General features: G+C 42.5%; 1 protein-coding gene across 2 annotated transcripts in view; it reads left to right on the forward strand.

The window, feature by feature from the left end:
• Prmt3 (protein arginine methyltransferase 3) overlaps nucleotides 1–18,190 on the forward strand; it is a 73,233-nt gene that overhangs the window by 6,903 nt on the left and 48,140 nt on the right. For both annotated transcript variants that reach the window (XM_057756186.1, XM_057756187.1), the window contains 3 exons: nucleotides 740–881; nucleotides 4,677–4,742; nucleotides 11,566–11,687. In XM_057756186.1, the coding sequence (XP_057612169.1) occupies nucleotides 740–881; nucleotides 4,677–4,742; nucleotides 11,566–11,687 (330 nt within the window). The remainder of the gene's footprint in view (nucleotides 1–739; nucleotides 882–4,676; nucleotides 4,743–11,565; nucleotides 11,688–18,190) is intronic.

An 18,190-nucleotide genomic window follows, 5' to 3' on the forward strand; every position in this document is an offset into this window, starting at 1 on the left:
TGAATTGTTGTTTTTAAAAAGCAAAATGTGACAGTAGTGTAGAATTTAGCCAAAGAGCCAGAGAGACAGGGTAGTTTCCCCCCACCGAGTTCTCATTCTCCAGGAGTCTTGCATCTCCTGGGGGCGCTTGGTAGTCTAGAGGTGGCACAGGCCTTCACATGTGCACACATAGCATGCCCAGCTCCCAGCTGCCACCTTCTGGATCTGTAAGCTGGTTGCTAGTGCTTGAGTTCCTATGAGACGGCTGGCCAGAATGTTTGGTGCCAGGGAGAGCAGAGTCCATCAAGTTCCTCGTCCTTGTTTCTGACTTTTATGCTGGGAATTTAGTCCCCCATCACCAGCTCAGCTTTGTTCTTCTGTCCTCCTCCCTCTCGTCTACCTTGTAGATCACTAGTGTGTCACCAGCTGAGTGTGGGAACTGGAGTCAGTAGGGTCAGCTGACTTGGGTCTGCTTTCTGCTCATTTAACCCATTTTAAGAGCATTCAAAGTTGAAACAGGCTCCATTGATTTAGATGCTAAAAGGGTTTTTAGAACAGTAGGAAAAATACATTTGAATAAAGCAGTGTACCCAGACATTGCTTCAGATCCAGCAGGGGGCGCTGTCGGGGCTTTAGCTAGAACAGGATTTAAGATTCTGGGCACACTGTCCCAGTCCCCCTCCCCTTCCTCACCCTCCAGCCTTTCCTTTTTCATGGTCCAGTAAACCTGTCTCAAGGGTGTATTTCAAATTGATTACAGACAATTTGCTCAGGACTTTGTGATGAACGTAGATGTCAGAACCTGCTCCTCCACGACTGCCATTGCAGACCTGCAGGAGGATGAGGATGGTGTCTACTTCAGCTCCTATGGGCATTATGGGATACATGAAGAAATGCTAAAGGTTGGACAGAGTTCATGTGCTTCAAATCTGCTAAGGGAGAACCCTGCAGGATAGGCCTTAATACTTAAGTGTGAGCAAGCGAGCGAGCGAGTGTGTGTGTGTACACCTCTGGTGCTTACATAACTGTTCCTCAGATGAAAAGATTACAAAGGGGTCAAGTCCCTGTGAATCCTATTTAAGACAGTGTTCATCTTTTCTTTGTGAAGCCACGTTTTTATTTGAAATTGAAAAAAACAACTGTTTTGTGGTCTGGTCTTTCTAGGAACATCTACCATGTTAAGTAGGAATTAAATGACATGTTTGTTTTTTAACCTGGAAAAGAAACAGTTTGAGTTTTTAAAATAGCAATCTTCAGGTTAATTTCAATAGTTCTCACAGTATTGATGAATCACTGATAATGTAGAGATGTTTCCCAATGTGGTCAGCCCTAACATTTGAAGCTGTTCAGGTTTAATAGTCATAGTAGTGATGCCCATATAAGAGAGAAGTAGTTTCTAACTTTACCTACTTACAGCACATTTACCAACTATTGCAGATTACAGGAATAAGAGTAAAACCTGATAGATGAGAGAAGTAGAGGAGGAGCAACCAGTCAACCTGCCTTTTTAACCACAGACTCAGCAAGCACATCTCTCTCCACATGTCCCTGATCAAAAAAGGCTGCGAATCTCTAGATCTTTCTCTATTCCTTCCTGTGTGTCTTCTGTGTGGCTAGTTCTTGTCACCTAGTCTGTGGCTCTGCCCCCATCCAAAGTTAATTTTATTAACACAGTCTCAGAGTTTCACAGTGTGATCAGATATCCCACAGCACCATGTTTCTTCATATTCCGGGTAGAATAGTTTCTGTGAAGATGATAAAGTATCATCTAAGCCCAGTTGGTTGTTTTAGATCCCTGTCAACTTAGTGCTGCATGCCCCCTGTATCTGCTGTGGAACCTGGGCGGCCTTTGCAGACAGGTCCTGGTCACTGGGGTTGCCGTGGATGGAAGCCTTTCCGCTGCAGTGAGGAGAGAAGGCTGCTTTGCTTACAGCCGAGCGGAGCTAGCTCTGCCAGCAACTAGAGACTGACACGTGACCAGTGCAAACGGAGACTCCAGCTGAGAGGTGCTTTACCTTTAGAGGATCACTTAGGCACTGTCTCTTAGTTTCTCTTCCTGTGCTGCAGGATTGCTCTTGGAGATGTTGGTGGGTTTGATATTGGCTAAGTTAAGAAATAGGCGTGCCTTGGAGCAGGCTGTATTTCCTGTTTTTCAACAGAACAGCTTTCAGCACAGCTAAACTGTTCGGTGGATCTTGCCACAGAAAACCTACCTAATTCTGACAAGTAATTTCACATTGGGAAGCACTTAGTGTAAAGCATTTATAGACTGATTGGCGGGTTTTCTTGTTTGGGTGCAGACATTTTATCGTAATTGTAATCTCACTTCTAGGGTTTGGATGAATGTAATTGTTTAAAGTTTAGAGACTCAGTAGACAGGGTATAGTTTAAATGAACTTTAGGTAGCCCTTGCTCCTTGTTGGCTGTAATACAGATCTGAGCTGCACCTCAATCTGCCTGCGTTTGCTACGGCAGTTGCTGTCTGGGTGTGTGGGTATGCTGGTCACTGTGCTGTTTCATAGCACGAAGTGTGGGTACCTGCAGCTGGCCTGGGCTTTGTGTCCCCTTCCTCTGCCAGTGCACCTTGAGGTGTTATGCGTGGATATAAAATTGTAGCGCGAGGCTTGAGGCTCATCTGCAGTGGATTGTCTGGAGGGATGTTGCTGAGCGCCTGTCACCTCCACACGGGGGTCTGGCGGACCCGAGCTCTGGTTTGTTCCTTTCTTCTGGTTGGTGTGAAAGACGCACTCTGGGATTTACTCTGTACTCACGTTAGTCTTTGTTAGAGTAAATCTTCAGAACTTTCATTTTGAAGATTTTCTTTGTTGTTGTTTTGTTTGTGTGAGGCAGGGTCTCATGTAGCCTAGACTGGCCTGGACTCACTTGACCTTTCAACACCCACTGCCACATGCTGCAGGGTCAGAGGGCTTCACCACCATCCTGGCTTGGAAACAGTGTTTAAGGCGAGTTCTTTAGTAGCTTTCCCATCCATGATTGTGGGTTTTTCTAGCAAAGGTCAGTTATTCAGCTGAGGCTCTGTGTGATGAGCTTAAAAACAACACAGATGATGGCTGAGCCCACGGGGGAACAGAGCTCAGCCAGGAAGCAGTGCCTGCAGTTAGGACTGCAGTTGGGCTGCTATGATTAAGTTGGAGCATGGAAAGATGGGGTGATGGGTCCGAGCCTTCCAAGCTACTACATCTGTGACTTATGCACACTCTGAAGTCTGTTGTTTCAGCAGAAAATGTACAAAATGGTGTCCTTTGAAAGGGGCATGTGATTTTTATTTGTTAGGTTTTTTTTTATTCTTGAGAATTTCTTTTTGGTTTTTTGAGACAGGGTTTCTCTGTAGCTTTGGAGCCTGTCCTGGAACTCTCTCTGTAGACCAGACTGGTCTTGAACTCACAGAGATCCGCCTGTCTTTGCCTCTCAAGTGCTAGGATTAAAGGTGTGTACCACCACTGCCCAGCAAGAATTTCTCATACATATACAATGAAGCATAATCTTACCTGCCCTCTTCCTCTCTAATTTTCCCTCTACTCAACACTAGTTAGACTTAGTGGACTGCCCCTGCACCCCATAAAAGAGGAAATTAATTTTGGAGGAGGCCTGTTGGAGGGTTTTGGAGTAATTGTCTTTGTTGATGTAAGTTTCCTGTTGTCTTATGGAGAAATAGGAAAGATAACGAGGTCAGGTAGGCTCAGGACAGATCCGGTTATTTGTCTGAAGTATTCTCAGTTCTTATTTGACTAAATCCTTCAAAGTGAGGTAACAGAGAATTGACTTTTTTTATTCATTTAATTAATTTACTTTTTTTTGAGTTATTCGAGACAGGGTTTCTCTGTGTAGCCCTGGCTGTCCTGGAACTCACTCTGTAGACCAGGCTGGCTTTGAACTCACAGACATCCTGCTACCTCTGCCTCCTGAGTGCTGGGATTAAAGGCGTATCTTTATTTTTATGTGAAACCCAAAGCTAGAATCTCTCACTTGGTGGACCTGTTTTTACCGCACTCAGTTTTCCTCGCTGGCTGCCGAGCCCTCCCCCATCACCTGCAGGCTGTGTGTGTCTGACTTAGGGGTGCAGCAGTGTGAAAATGCTGCAGGCCTGCGTGGTCACAGCTTACGAGAAACTCCTGAGTCTGGAGTCTGGTAGTGTGCACTGCAGGGCTCACACGATTTCCTTCTAGGCCTACAGGCTTCGAAGCATCATTTCCTACTGCAGAAATTTCTAGAAACAAATAGTGCTATAAATCAGATGCTGATGTGGCTTTCTTATAAAACTTCAGCAGTGTGGATTTGCGATCCCTGTGTACCTCACCTTTTCATGTTCTGTTTTTCTGATCCTTGTCCCTAGCTTCCGTGCAGGGAGCCGGGCTCAGCTGAAAGGTCCTTCTCTTAGTGTTTTTCATCTCCTGAGCTTGACAGTGGCTGTGTGTGGAAAGAGAAAGACATGCACATTTCAAACTAATGGCTAGATCTGACTTTCACTGTTACTTTTTATATAAAAAATTATGTGTTGTTTGCAATTTTTGTTCTTTATTGTTTTCTTTTATAAAGAAAAAAATTAAATAGCTCAGTTTCCCAGGAGACCCTAACTATGGAAGCTAGCAGTATGTAATACAGTAGCCATAAGTTCATAGAAGAATTAATTTGCTCAGATTGTCCCTGTAAAGACAGTGCTTTGCTTTCTATTCTAGGACAAAGTCCGCACAGAAAGCTACAGAGATTTCATATACCAAAATCCACATATCTTCAAAGATAAGGTGAGTTAAGGTCATTGAACTGGCCATCCTGGATGATTGACTCAGGCTTAACTTCCCAGGAGCCTTTGATGCTCTGCCTTGTGGTGCTGCAGTCTGCTGTCCAAGGTGCTGATGGGGCTGCCATTTGGGGCTCTTTTGTAAAGAAAGCTGGGCGTCATTCATTACAGAAATAGAGCCTAGTTAAACTTTGTCTATCCAGTTAGTCTAGACTAGAATATTTCATTTATGGTGATTTACTTGTGCTTGGACTTATCAGTTATACCCCATGGCAAAGTACACTCTTAATTATTATTCCACTGTGCTGTATAGTTAAAAATTCATAATGTTGACTAGAGTGAAATTTATGCAAGCTAGATTTTTTTCTGTAGGGTTTAGTCCTTTGTGAATCTATTGCATTATGGGGCATCTTGTAATCAGTTTTAATATTGTCTAACTTGTTTAAAAACTTTATTGCATTTTGCTTAATCTTTTTCTCTCTTTTTTATATTATGTATTGTGTATGGTGGGGTGGGTATATGCGTACCGCAGAATGCATGTGGTGCTCAGAGGGTAGTTCTGTCCTTCTGGATGTAGGTTCCAGGTTGTCAGGCTTGGCAGCAAGTGCCTTTATCTACTGAGCTATCTCTCTCACTAGTCGTGTGTGTGTCTGTGTGTATGTGCGCATGCATGGAGCAGAAACAACTTGACAAGTCCATTCTCTTCTTCCACTTTGTGGTTCTCAGGCATCACATTCAAGCTTGGTCGCAGGAACCTTTACCTGCTGAGCCATCTTGACAGCCATGTTGTTTATTTAAAAGATGATCACATGCTCTGTGTATGTCTTTGTGTATCTGTCTCTCTTTTTATACATGTGTACACACGAGTTTGTACACATCTGAGTGTTTCTTTGTGTGTCTCTATATATACATGTGTGTATGTATGTCTGTATGTGTACATATGTACATGTGTCTCTGTGTATGTATAGTAATCCTCACAAGTTCTTACATTTTCTTCCCTCCACTCTGTCCCAGAGCATCCTGTTTCTGTTTGTCTTTATTAGACGTTACCGCTAATCTAGTCAGGAGTTACCATCCTGCTATCTGGTCCCTTTCCTGGAGTTTCCCTCCACTGTTCTTCCAGTGCCTCGACATTGAGAGCATGCAGGTGTTTCTAGTTCTCCATCTTCAAGCTCCTGTACATTAGTTCCTGGGCTTTCTGTCGTGGAGGAACAGAAAATGGAGACGTTCCTCGTTAGGGCCACTTCTGTTTTCACACTGGGGCATATCTGGAAGGAATGGCTTTCTGTTTCAAGTTTTAATTTTTTATGTGTGCATGTATATACCTACTTGTCTGTATGCATACTGTGTGTGTGCAGGTACCTGTCGATGTGATGGCCCCATGAAAATGTCACTTTATAGTTCTAATTTGGTTAATTGCAGTTTGTTATTTATTTTTACTTTATTCTTAACCTAGTAAACTGTGTAGAAATGAAGAAGTCCTTGTCTAGCCAGACAGGAGCCAACTGTAGGATCTGGACACATGGGAATTGGTGTGTGCCTCACCTACAGACTGAACTTTCGAATCCTTCCTCATTGACGATTGCTATTGTTAGAGCACCCTCATGTCTTTGAGGCATCTTTTTATTTATTTATTTTCTTTTTTGGTTTTGGTTTTTCGAGACAGGGTTTCTCTGTAGCATTGGATCCTGTCCAAGAATTAGCTCTTGTAGACCAGGCTGGCCTCGAACTCAGAGATCTACCGGCTTCTGCCACCCAAGAGCTGGGGTTAAAGGTGTGCTCCACTACCGCCCAGCTCATCTTCTCATTTTTTTGTGATATGAATGCTGTAGGAACTGAAATGGTATTTAGAAATTTTTCTCTTAGTGCACTCTGGAGTAAAAGCGTTCAAATACTAGTTACCAGTAGATTTAGTCTTTTGAAATGCTACATGTGGCTAGGAAGAGTGCTTACTAAGTTCATGAACCTGTACACAGCAACTTTTGCTTATAGTTTCTTTGTGGCAGTGCTGTGTATCTCTTTGTGTCAGGGTCGGGGTAACTGGGGAGATGGATCAGTGATAAAGCACTTGCCACAAAAACAGGAGGACTGGAGTGCACATTCCCAGCATCCATGTCATTACCAAGGGCTGTGGCAGCCCATCTGTGGTCAGGTGCACTGGGGGCAAGGATGGGTTCCCTGCAGCAAGCTGCCTAGCTAGCAGGCCGAGTCATCCGAGTCTCTGGGCTCCAGTGGTGGTGAGTGGTAGAGTAAGGTACCCCAAGTCAATCTCTGGCCTCTATGTACTAGCAAACATACATGTAAAGGAACATCTGGACAGACATGTGCATGCACATATACACACACACACATAAGACAGTCAAACAAGCAAACAAAACATGGTACTTTTGACTTACCAGTGATCTATGTCAAACTATGTGGAGTCAGTTTGTGGCATTCCACTGTTCTCATTGAGAGCCTGTCCAGGTAAGGAAATGGCAGGTTTGTGTGAGCACCTCCTTGCTGCTTTGCTTGAGGTGTTAGCCATTAACTTTTTCAGTGTGATGAATTTTGCTCTGCATTTGTGGTTTCTTAAAGGTCACTTCAATGTAAAATATTTTTGTTAAAGCACATTAAAGGCATACTGTTTTGTGGTTCAGAGTATTAAATAGTCTACAGCTTTTATCTCCTCTTGCACTGTGGCTGTAGGAGTGCATTGCTAATGCATAGATCATTGTGTAACACTGTGAACCTAGGTGCCATTTGTCTGCTTTGCCTGTTACTTACCAAGTTTACTTCAAATAGGGAGGTTTATTGATGTCTTCAAAACACGGAACTGGAAAAAACTCCAGACTTTGTGTTCTAGTCTAGTGCTTGTGAGCCTTGCTCTTCAACTGAGAAGCAGTGTGTCAGTGCAGGAAAGATGGTAGTTAGGGTGGGACTTGTTAGTTACAGTGTGGATATTCACACATTTGTATGTGGCATGGTCATGTAGCTATTTATGTCTTTGTTTTAAAAGTCTATGACATTGTATATTTTTTCTGCCTTTTATTACTTTTATATATTAAGTAGACTTCATATTATAACACCAGCTTCTATATCGTACTGTACAGTGCATAGTAGAGGTTTGCTTTTCAAAGTACTGTTATGGGATGGGGATGACTTAGTGGTTATATGCGCAAGCATGAGGACCAGTGAGTTTGCATCTCTATAACTCACACGAAGCTAGATGCAGGAGCAGGTCTGTAAATGGAGGCTGCTCGTTCATTTCCCGGCTTCCCAGACCCGAGTAATAACACAGAAACTATATTAATTACAATACTGTTTGGCCTGTTAACTCAGGCTTCTTATTAACTAACTCTTACATCTTAAATTAACCAATTTCTATTATTTGGTGTAGCCACGAGGCTGTGGCGTACTGGTAAGGTTCTGTCCTGTGTCTATCTCCTTTGGAGCTACATGGCCTCTCCCTGAGTCCACCTACTCTCCTTTCATTTCTTTCAGCCTGGCTTTATTCTGCTAAGCCATTGGCTGAAACAGCTTTATCCATCAGCCAATAAAAGCAAAACATATACAGAAGCATATCCCACATCACTGGTCCATAACCCAAGAGCCCCTCAGGCAAAAGGGAGGCAGTGTCAGGAGACTCCCAGAAGCTCTGTGCAGCTTGCCTGGGGCACACTGCAGTAGATCACAAAGAGATGTTGTTCCAGACTAGCAGAAGGCAGGGATCACACCTGAGGTTGTCCTCTGCCCTCCACACCTGTGCCATTATCTTCACAAACACATAGTGCACCATTGCTGTTTTTTCAATGGGGCTGTAATTAAAAATGGTCTTCCTTCCTCTTCCCTCACTGTCCTCTTTTCTTCCTTAATATTGTTTCAATTCTCAAAATTCCTGTGGAGGCCATATGGTAGCTCAATTAATTTAACTTTGGGTGACATTTAATCATCCTCTCACGAGCTCATAATTAATTTGTTTGGAGTCCATTGAGGAAATCCCCAGTTAGGTGCCTTCTTTATGCTGTGGGCTTCTATCTACAGTTAAAGTCTGCTCATTCACTTTATTATTTACTTATTTTACAGAAAAGGAAATCCATTTCCATTATTATTTTATAAAATAGCACCGATTATTTTGTTATTCTCATCACTTTGTCAGAGTTTGTCAGGTTTTGCCTGCCTGATCAGTCAGCTAGCACCTAGATGTAATTAGCTACTGAAGTTCAGTGGAGAGTATAATTAGGCTCTGGAAGCAGATGACCTGGGTCAGAAGCCAGTCACATGGTTCACCAGCTGTGGGGTCCTGGACCTATTTCTTCCTCTCTTTGGAATTTACTTTGCTCACTTGATAAATGAGGATTGTGTGTGTGTGTGTGTGTGTGTGTGTGTGTGTGTGTGAGTGTGTGAGAGAGAGAGAGAGAGAGAGAGAGAGAGAGAGAGAGAGAGAGAGAGAGAGAGAGAGAGAGAGAGAGAGATTGACTGTGTCTGTGTGGTATGTACCTCTTGGCACAAGCTCCAAGGCCAGAAGAGGGCATCAAGTATCTTCCTGTGTTGTGTCCCCACCCCATTCCCCTGAGTGCCTAGCAAGCACTCTTAACTACTGAACTCTCTCTCCAGCCTGAAAACACGTTCTTAATTGAACTATGCTATGTATATCCTAAATCTTCTGCACATTTATCCTTTTTTTATTTTATTGATATTTATTGAGTTTTACATTTTTCTCTGCTCCCCTCCCTGCCTCTGCCCTCCCCCTTCAATCCTCCCCCAAGGTCCCCATGCTCCCAACTTACTCAGGAGATCTTGTCTTTTTCTACTTTCTACTTCCCATGTAGATTAGATCTATGTAAGTCTCTCTTAGTGTCCTCATTGTTGTCTAAGTTCTCTGGGATTGTGGTTTGTAGGCTGGCTTTCTTTGCTTTATGTTTAAAAACCACCTATGAGTGAGTACATGTGATAATTGTCTTTCTGTGAATGGGTTACCTCACTCAAAATAATGTTTTCTAGCTCCAGCCATTTTCCTGCAAAATTGAAGATGTTGCTATTTTTTTTTCTGCTGTGTAGTACTCCATTCTGTAAATGTACCACATTTTTTTTTATCCATTCTTCGATCTAGGGGCATTTAGGTTTTCAGTTTCTGGCTATGACAAACAAAGCTGCTATGAACATAGTTTAGCACATGTCCTTGTGGCACAATTGAGCATCCTTTGGATATATACCCAAAAGTGGTATTACTGGGTCTTGAGGAAAGTTGTTTGCTAATTTTCTGAGAAATCTCCACACTGACATCCAAAGGGGTTGTACCAGCTTGCATTCCCACCAGTAATGCAGAAGTGTTCCCTTTACCCCACAATCTCTCCAGCATAAGTTGTCATCAGTGTTTTTGATCTTGGCCATTCTTACAGGTGTAAGATGGAATCTCAGAGTTGTTTTGATTTGCACTTCTCTGATGACTAAGGATGTTGAACATTTCCTTAAGTGTCTTTCAGCCATTTTAGATTCCTCTGTTGAGAGTTCTCTGTTTAGGTCTGTACTCCTTTTTTTTTTTTTTTATTGGATTATGTTATCTTTTGGTGTTCAATTTCTTGAGTTTTTTGTATATTTTGGAGATCAGTTCATCCGGTCTGGGTTTGATCCCCGCTCTGGCAAAAACAAGATGAGTTCTTGACTGTGTTCCCCCTGGGTCTTCCCCAGGGTGGTATTGGTAGCAGCTGTCCTTCCATCAACATCCTCACCTTTGCCAGTGCAGCATGTGATCAAGCGTCTCAGGCCCATTCCAACCTTTTATTCCTAATTTTACAATTGTATTTTAATGAATGTTTAAGGCAATACTATGGGTTCTGTTCCCAATACAGAAATGAACTTGTTTGGGAGCTTTTGCCACACTGTCATGCTATATATAGTCACAATGTATACTTGTACTGTGTTTTATTGCTTTTTCTCTGTTTTGCTTTATTTTATTTGGAACTTGACAAGATTATTTTGTTTGCAATGATATTAAAAGAAAAGTCATAGAAGTTCAGTACCTGGCACTTAAAGTAGATGGGCCCTGGAATGGTACATATTCAGGACAAATTTATAGCATTAGTGGGGGATGTCACAATGAAAGATTTATTTTTTTAAAGATTTATTTATTTATTATGTATAAAGTATTCTGCCCTCATGAATGCCTGCAAGTCAGAAGAGGGCACCAGATTTCATTATAGATGGTTGTGAACTGCCATATGGTTTCTGGGAGTTGAATTTAGGACCTCTGGAAGAACAGCCAGTGCTCTTAACCTCTGAACCATTTTCCCCAGACCACAATGAAAGATTTAAAGCCCAGCAGTTTACCTCCAGATATTTCTTAGGTTAGCATAGAAGGCATTAGATACCACTGTAATATTCTCAAGCAAAATGTGTTTATTAGATTCCCCTCCCAACTCAAGTCCCTACCCCTTCCCTCTGGTCACCTCCCCGTGTGTTCTGTGTGCCCCTTTGCCTTTGTAACTTTTTAAATTGTATGGGATCTACTTTAGTTCTTTGCTCAAACTTGAAAGGCTTGTTTCTGCCCAAATTGAGCCTCAGTTAGACTCTGGCAGTAGCAGGGTAAAGCACCTTTATATTGGCCATGGAATTGCTCAGTTTGTGCAAAGTATCTCTTAATTTAGCATTATTGGCCTAACTGTAGAAGACCATAACCAACTGTACCATTATTAAATAACTCATAATAATTTGTTTCTGTGCAAAAAATGCCATATTTAATCAATAAAGTTAAACTTTTTATCAAAAGGTATTCCTATCCCAGAGTACTCACATTTTGTACAGTTGGAAACATCAGCCTTTTCAATAGTCGCAGCTTTATTTCCCAGGTTGTTCTGGACGTTGGCTGTGGAACTGGGATTCTCTCGATGTTTGCTGCCAAAGCTGGAGCAAAGAAAGTGATTGCAGTTGACCAGTCTGAAATCCTCTATCAGGCTATGGATATCATAAGGTAGGTGTACATTTAACGCTCGATTTACAATTCATTCTGAATTTGAAAATGTATACATTGCTTAATTTTTAGTAAATATCTAGTAAAAGATAGTCAAAATATTTGTCTTTTTTGCAAAAGTCCACCAGCACAATAAAATCTTAAGTTGTCTTGAGCTAGGTGTGCTAGCTCCAAGTCATCCTGAGAGTTGTTAGGGAACTGTTCTCGTCCTCTTTTGACCCAGAGTACTGATTATAATAGAAAATCGGGAACTCTCATAGGATGATATTAACACAAGACGTTCCAGAACAAATCCGTCAGTGGTACTTTCTTTAGGACACAGCAGTTATATTAAAGATGGTGCTTGTGTTTTTATTCTCTGACATCAACCGTATTCCTCCTTTATACTAATTCTGGAATGAGTAGAAGTGAGCTGAAGTTGTGGCTGTGTGTATGCCTTTCTGTAGTTTTGTGAGGGTTTTTATTTCTCATTTGTATGATGCACAGTTAAGTATGTCATTGTCATTCTAGGTGTTCTGTAGCAGGTATCTCAATCATGTGTGCAAACAAATATGAGAGTCACCATCCCAACGAAAAATTATTTTAGAAAAGCTAACAAAAATTCATTGTTGGTAATAAGATTATAAGAAGGCACTTTTGTCTGGAGTTCCAGTATGCAAAACCCTGCTCCTTTAAACATCAGCTTAATCCTGCAGAACTGGACCACTTGTGCTTTCAATTGAATTTTATATTTTATTGACATGATGGAAAAGGACAGTTTGTTTCCATTCCCAGAGCTTTAGAAACATGTTTGACATGATCATGTTCACATTCATTGTATCTGAACTTCAGTACTCAAGGTATAGTGTTCAAACTTAGAGACATGTTTAAAACATTTTTTTAGTTTTTTTTTTTAATTGGGTGTATGAGTGTTGTGCCTGTGTGTATATATATATGTGTGTTGTGTGCGTGCCTGGTGCCTGCAGAAGCCAGACAGGGCATTGAAGCCCTAGAATTGTAGTGATGGACAGTTGTGAGCCACTGTTTGCTGAGAACTAAACCCATGTCCTCTAGAAGAGCAGCCGGTGCTCTTACCTACTGAGCCCTAATTTTTATGTATGTGTTCAGGTTTCAGTTCCACGATGAGCTCACTGTTTCAGAGGTCATGGCTCAGAGTCAGCTGGATTTGTGTTACCCTGGAGTTGAGGCAGAATACTTTGTACTTTGGCAGAAGGGTGTGGAGGAAAACTCGCTTGATGGTGTGGGTCAGGGGAGATCCAGGGGGCAAGATCTGCTCTTCAGGGTGTAACCTATTTCTCCCAGCTAGTCCCTGCTTTGTTCCATGTCCCTGTGACATCATGCAGTGGACTTAGCCATTTTTGAAGGCTGTGCCTTCATTACCCAAGCACTTCCCCAAAGCCCCAGCAGCCAGCAACACAGCCTTGACACCGCAGCGGAAAGGAAGATGTCGGTGATATATGGGGCAGTTCTTTTTAGTCCCTTTCGCTTTGTGGTCATCTCAGCACTCTGTTGTGACCTGTCACTCATGGAGGGTGCCGGTGACAGTGAAGTCTCAAGGAGCAGGCAGTAGGTTTTAGAGTGTGGTGCCCCTGCATCTGTGTAGTGGGAGCTGAGGCCGAGGAGGTAACTCCCCACCAGTTCTTAGTGCTGCGGCAGGCTACTGCCTCTGCCTGCCTGCTGAACGAATACCTTGTCACACTGGGATTTCTGTGTGTTTTTTCCAGATGGGAATGTTCAGAGGCAATAGTTGTATCCTAATACCAGTGTGTAGTCTTTATCTCACTGCGCTAGGTGGGCTGGCTTGACTTGCGTTGTGAGCATTGTTCTGCTAGTCCTTCGTGCCACAGAGAGGGAAACAGGCATGTTTTGCTAAAACTTACATTTTAATTTTCTTGAAACTGTCAGCTACCAAAGCCACTGTTTGAGCCGTACATGACACATGGGTCCGAGTACCCGCTGCAGGGTTCTGAGTATGTTCTGTGTATCGCAGCCCTGTCCTGTTACTTTCCTGTTCATTTGTTTTTGTGGGAGAATTCTAACATAATCTCATGCACCATATCAGTAAATGGATCATCAATCATGTATTTGATTCTTAGTTCAAATTTATTACTAATAGCTTATTAAATACAGTGCTCAAATTGTAGGTTCTCCCACTTACTAATAAACTGCTAACATTTCTTTTAGTGAAATAAATAATTTTAGTTATTTAATTTAAATCGGTGTATCAAAGTTTAAAAATAGTTCAGTCAGCTATTCTGGGGTTGCCCATAGGGTAGAATATACTTAGGATTGCAGAGGTGTTAATGCTGACAAATAAAACTGAAGCATGGAAGAGAAAGGAATTACTTTCCTGCTATTATGTTTTTAACTGTGCAGAGAGTAATCATTTCAGAAACATAAACTTACATGAGGATAGCAAAGCTATTCCACTGGCAGACAGTCACATGCTGTGTTCACTCTCACGTCTCTACTGGATATAGTTTGCCATTTCTCTGGTTCTCCCCCACTCAGCCATGGACAGCTAACTTATCATTCAGACTTTGATGTAGCTGGAGCGGTTTCACGGGAAAGCTGATCTATCTCATGTTCACATTGCGGTACTTTCAGCCCCAGTGTGAAGTGGAAGGCGCAGTCTTTCATGTTGCCGCTGTCTAATGTATTAAGCATGATAAGAAAAGCCTGGTGAAGTGTATAGCTCAGCACCGAGCATCTGTCTAGCATATGTGAGGCTTGGGCTTAACCCCAACACCACACACAGAATAAAAAGAATAACCAAAGCCGGTTTTGACCTGCTGTCTATCCTGTTTATATAAGCATTTTCTAGAATCTCTCATCTTTTCATCCCTAACCACATACAAAACAAGATTATGGTGGATATTTAGCAACACTTTGACTAGAACTGACACAGGCTTCCTGAAATGCCAGCTCCTCTAGTCTGATGGGCACCTGTCTGGTGAGTGAGTAGATGAATGAACTTTCAACATCTAGGACATCAGGAGTCAAGTTGCCCTCCTAGGGCGTGGAGCCTCCTCGTCTGCTTGAATTTGATGATTCTTTTCATTGCTGTTTTTACTGTGGGAGAGATTGAGTTACTGTATCATGATTTGTGTAATTCCACAGCCGTGTGCCAATGGATGCATGGGGAGTGGAGAACCCAAGCAGTAGCTTGCCCTGGGCCTACTTCTGATATGTGTATCCTCCTCCCCTTTTGTTTATCGACCAGGTGTATTTGTTCTTAATGGATTATGTACCTGTGGATAAAGGAGCTGGGGTAGGTCTGGTGTGTGAGGAGTGGAGAAGGTGTCCTGGTCAGGGCAATAGTTATAGCCATGTTTCAGCCCCTTTGGCACACCCACCTCGTGGACTTCTAATCCCCCTTCGGGGTGTGTGCTGTGAAGAATGATGAATGGCTTTATTCAGTTTGCTGTGCACTTGAGTGCTGGGTACTACATGGGTTTGCCAATCTGTTTTTTTTTCCTCCCCCACCAAATTGCGAGAATCTTTTGTTTTCTGATACCCTCTTATAAGACGTGCTTTTATTATTACATTTTTAATTGTCATTTCGATATGTTTGGGCAACAAAAGATGAAGAAATATGTGGTTTTGGCTCACTGAATTGAAAGCTCACAGTGCTGCACCTATTAGAGTATTCTCGTCTCCTGTCACTTACTTTCAACTTTTGTGACACACCTGTGTACTTTTCTCTGAATTTTAGGACCATTTGTCACCACTTTTAAATGTCACTCACTTGATGCTCTGTGCTTTCTACTTATGTATTTTCTCGTTTCTTAAAATGCTAACTGTGTCTGTGTATCTAAATCACTGGGCAAAAGTGGATTGCAAGCTTAATCATACACTCTTACTCTAAAGATACGTGAATGGTTCTTCATCAACTTTAAGAAAAATCTGACTCCATCAGCCTCACCTTTCAACTCTTGGTGTGACCTCCGCCTCTTCCATATTGTTCACTGCCAGCTCTCTTCTCCCTGGGCCTCTCCCAGTGCCAGTTCCAGAGATCCCACGGCACACATGCTGCTCACTGTCCTCTCTCCATATTTTAACAAAGCAGGCGAGATTGCTGCTCTGAAGGCAAGAAATAAACAGAGAGGGTTTTGCTCTAGTTTCAGTTTCCATACTGAATCAAATTCATAATTCAGTGTTTATTGGATTAATTGAGAACTGCTTAAAGGGTTCTTTAAAAAAAAAAAAAACAGGGAAGTATTACCACAGATTGAAGCTTTACTAGTTTTACAGTAGATTTTGTTAAAGAAATTCATTTAGAATGCTTTTAGACTCAAAGTAAGTCATAGACCGCACTTGGGTTTCTAAGTTCAGTCTGTAGGCCTTTCCTGAGTGGGGGATGTCAGCTGGTGCTGAAAACTGTGTGGATCAATCTAAACCCATGTTCCTGGGGATGGGGGGACTTTGTCTCTTCTGTGTAGGCTGAATCATGTTCTCTCTCCTCTCCACGTCTGTATCTGAGCAGTGATTGCTGATGCTAGACGCATTGCAAGATCGTAAATGGCCTGAAGAGACAACTGGTCACAGAGCAGGCCTGGTCTCCACACAGCCATCCCGAGATGTGTCTGCCTGGGTGGATGGCGTACTGCTCCTTTGAGAAGCATGCAGTGTTTTAGGAAATAGCAAACAACTCTAGTATTTTCAAGTATTCCTTTGAGAAATTCAAAACTAAGCAATTTTTTCTTTTGTTTTTGCATTAAATACAGCATAGGTATAGACATAGAGAAGCATGAGTGAGCAGGAAAATTCATAAGTTCACAGAACAGAGGAAACTAAACCCACAGTAAGCATCATCTCCTCTTCCGAATCTGCCTTATCCTCTGCCCTTCCCAGTCAGACAGGCTTCCCTGACCGCTCTCCTGCATCCTCTCACACATGTGCCCTCACACGTGGCTGGGATAGAAACCCACAGAGTGAGTCCCCAGGATAGGTGCACCTGCCGACTGACGGGCTTCCAACGTGGTTGTGCCAGGCTGTTTTGGCATCAGCCATACGTAACCGGTCTCATTTGAAGTATCTGCAGGGTTTGTTAATAAGTGTTGTATGGGCCCACAGAATTCCCCTTGACACCCCTCCCTCCCCTGTTTTTGTTTGTTTTTTGAGACAGGGTTTCTCTGTGTAGCCTTGGCTATCCTGGAATTTGCTCTGTAGACCAGGCTGGCCATGAACTCAGAGATCTGCCTGCCTGCCTGCCTGCCTACCTGCCTCTGCCTTCCAAGTGCTGGGATTAAAGGTGTGCGCCACACCACACAGCAATACCCTTTCTCCTGTTTTGTTTTGTTTTGTTTTGTTTAAACCATCTAAACTGTCCCTCTTGGTGAGTTATTTATTGCTTTGCCCATTCTTTCTTTTCTTCCATAATTTTTTTTTTAAAAGATAGACTTGATATTACAGTCTGAATTTAAGTGTAGGTGAGCAGGGGCCTCCAGAGAACCTAACTTGTAAGTGGGAAGCCCTCTCATCCCCACACCTACCCACAGGCCCACTTCCTCAAAGAAGCCAGGTAGGAAGCATGTTCAATATGATTCCCTTAACAGCAGTCTGCAGACTAAAAATATCACAAGCAATGAAAGAAACAAAGCTACAGGAGTTCAAGGCCAGACTCAGCTATATAGTGAGTTCAGGATGGTCTCAGAGATGGAGGCACATGGCAGGAGAGAGTAAATAATTTTCTGAGACTGAGCAACCATAGCCTTTCATGTATTGCTGATCATGGTCACCCATGATAAGTGCTTCAGCAAACTGTACTTTACAATGAATGCTTTAATGTTCAATAATGCCCTGATGTTAGGGCAAGTCTCTTTGATGCAGGAAAAACTCCCATGTAATTAAAATGTTCGGTCTCTAACTGAGAACGTGGTTTAATTAGGTAGCAACTTAATCTTCAGCTTGCTTCCTGAGGTGGTCATTTTAATTCTGTCATCTTAGATTGCAGAAAAGAGGGGTTGAAAAATATATCTCTGTCATCAAGTATGTAGTAATGTGAGTATCTTTAGGCAAGGTTACAAGAAGTTTTCTTTTTTCCTCTGGTTGCCTTGATTTTGTTTGGTTAATTTTGTTTGTTTGGTGTTTTGTAGCCCAAGTCAATCTTGAACTTGGACAATCCTCCTGTCTCAGCCTCTTAAGTATTGTGATAACAAAAGCGTACCACCATGCCTGTTCTAAAAATAGTCCTCAGTTCCTCTGCACAGGAATGACTTTAATGTTCTGTGTCGTGTTTGAGGTGTGTCTATGGTGTTCACAAATGCCCGTGCCAGGTGCTAGCCTTGTCTCTCGCCCTGAGTTACACTAGGCCGGGGAAGTTAGCAAGTTCCCTGAGAGTGGGCAACTGTCAATAGCTGGAAGGTGTTATAGGCCCCGGCTTCCAGCCCCCTCACTGCTGTCTCTCACTAATCCTGGGAAACCTTGCCTTTGCTGTCCTTGCTGCTGTTTCCACACTTGCTTGTTGCTTGCTCTTTGTTCTTACAGAGACCGTGACTGCA

Source organism: Chionomys nivalis, chromosome 23 (assembly GCF_950005125.1).
Source record: "Chionomys nivalis chromosome 23, mChiNiv1.1, whole genome shotgun sequence".
NCBI lineage: Eukaryota > Metazoa > Chordata > Mammalia > Rodentia > Cricetidae > Chionomys > Chionomys nivalis.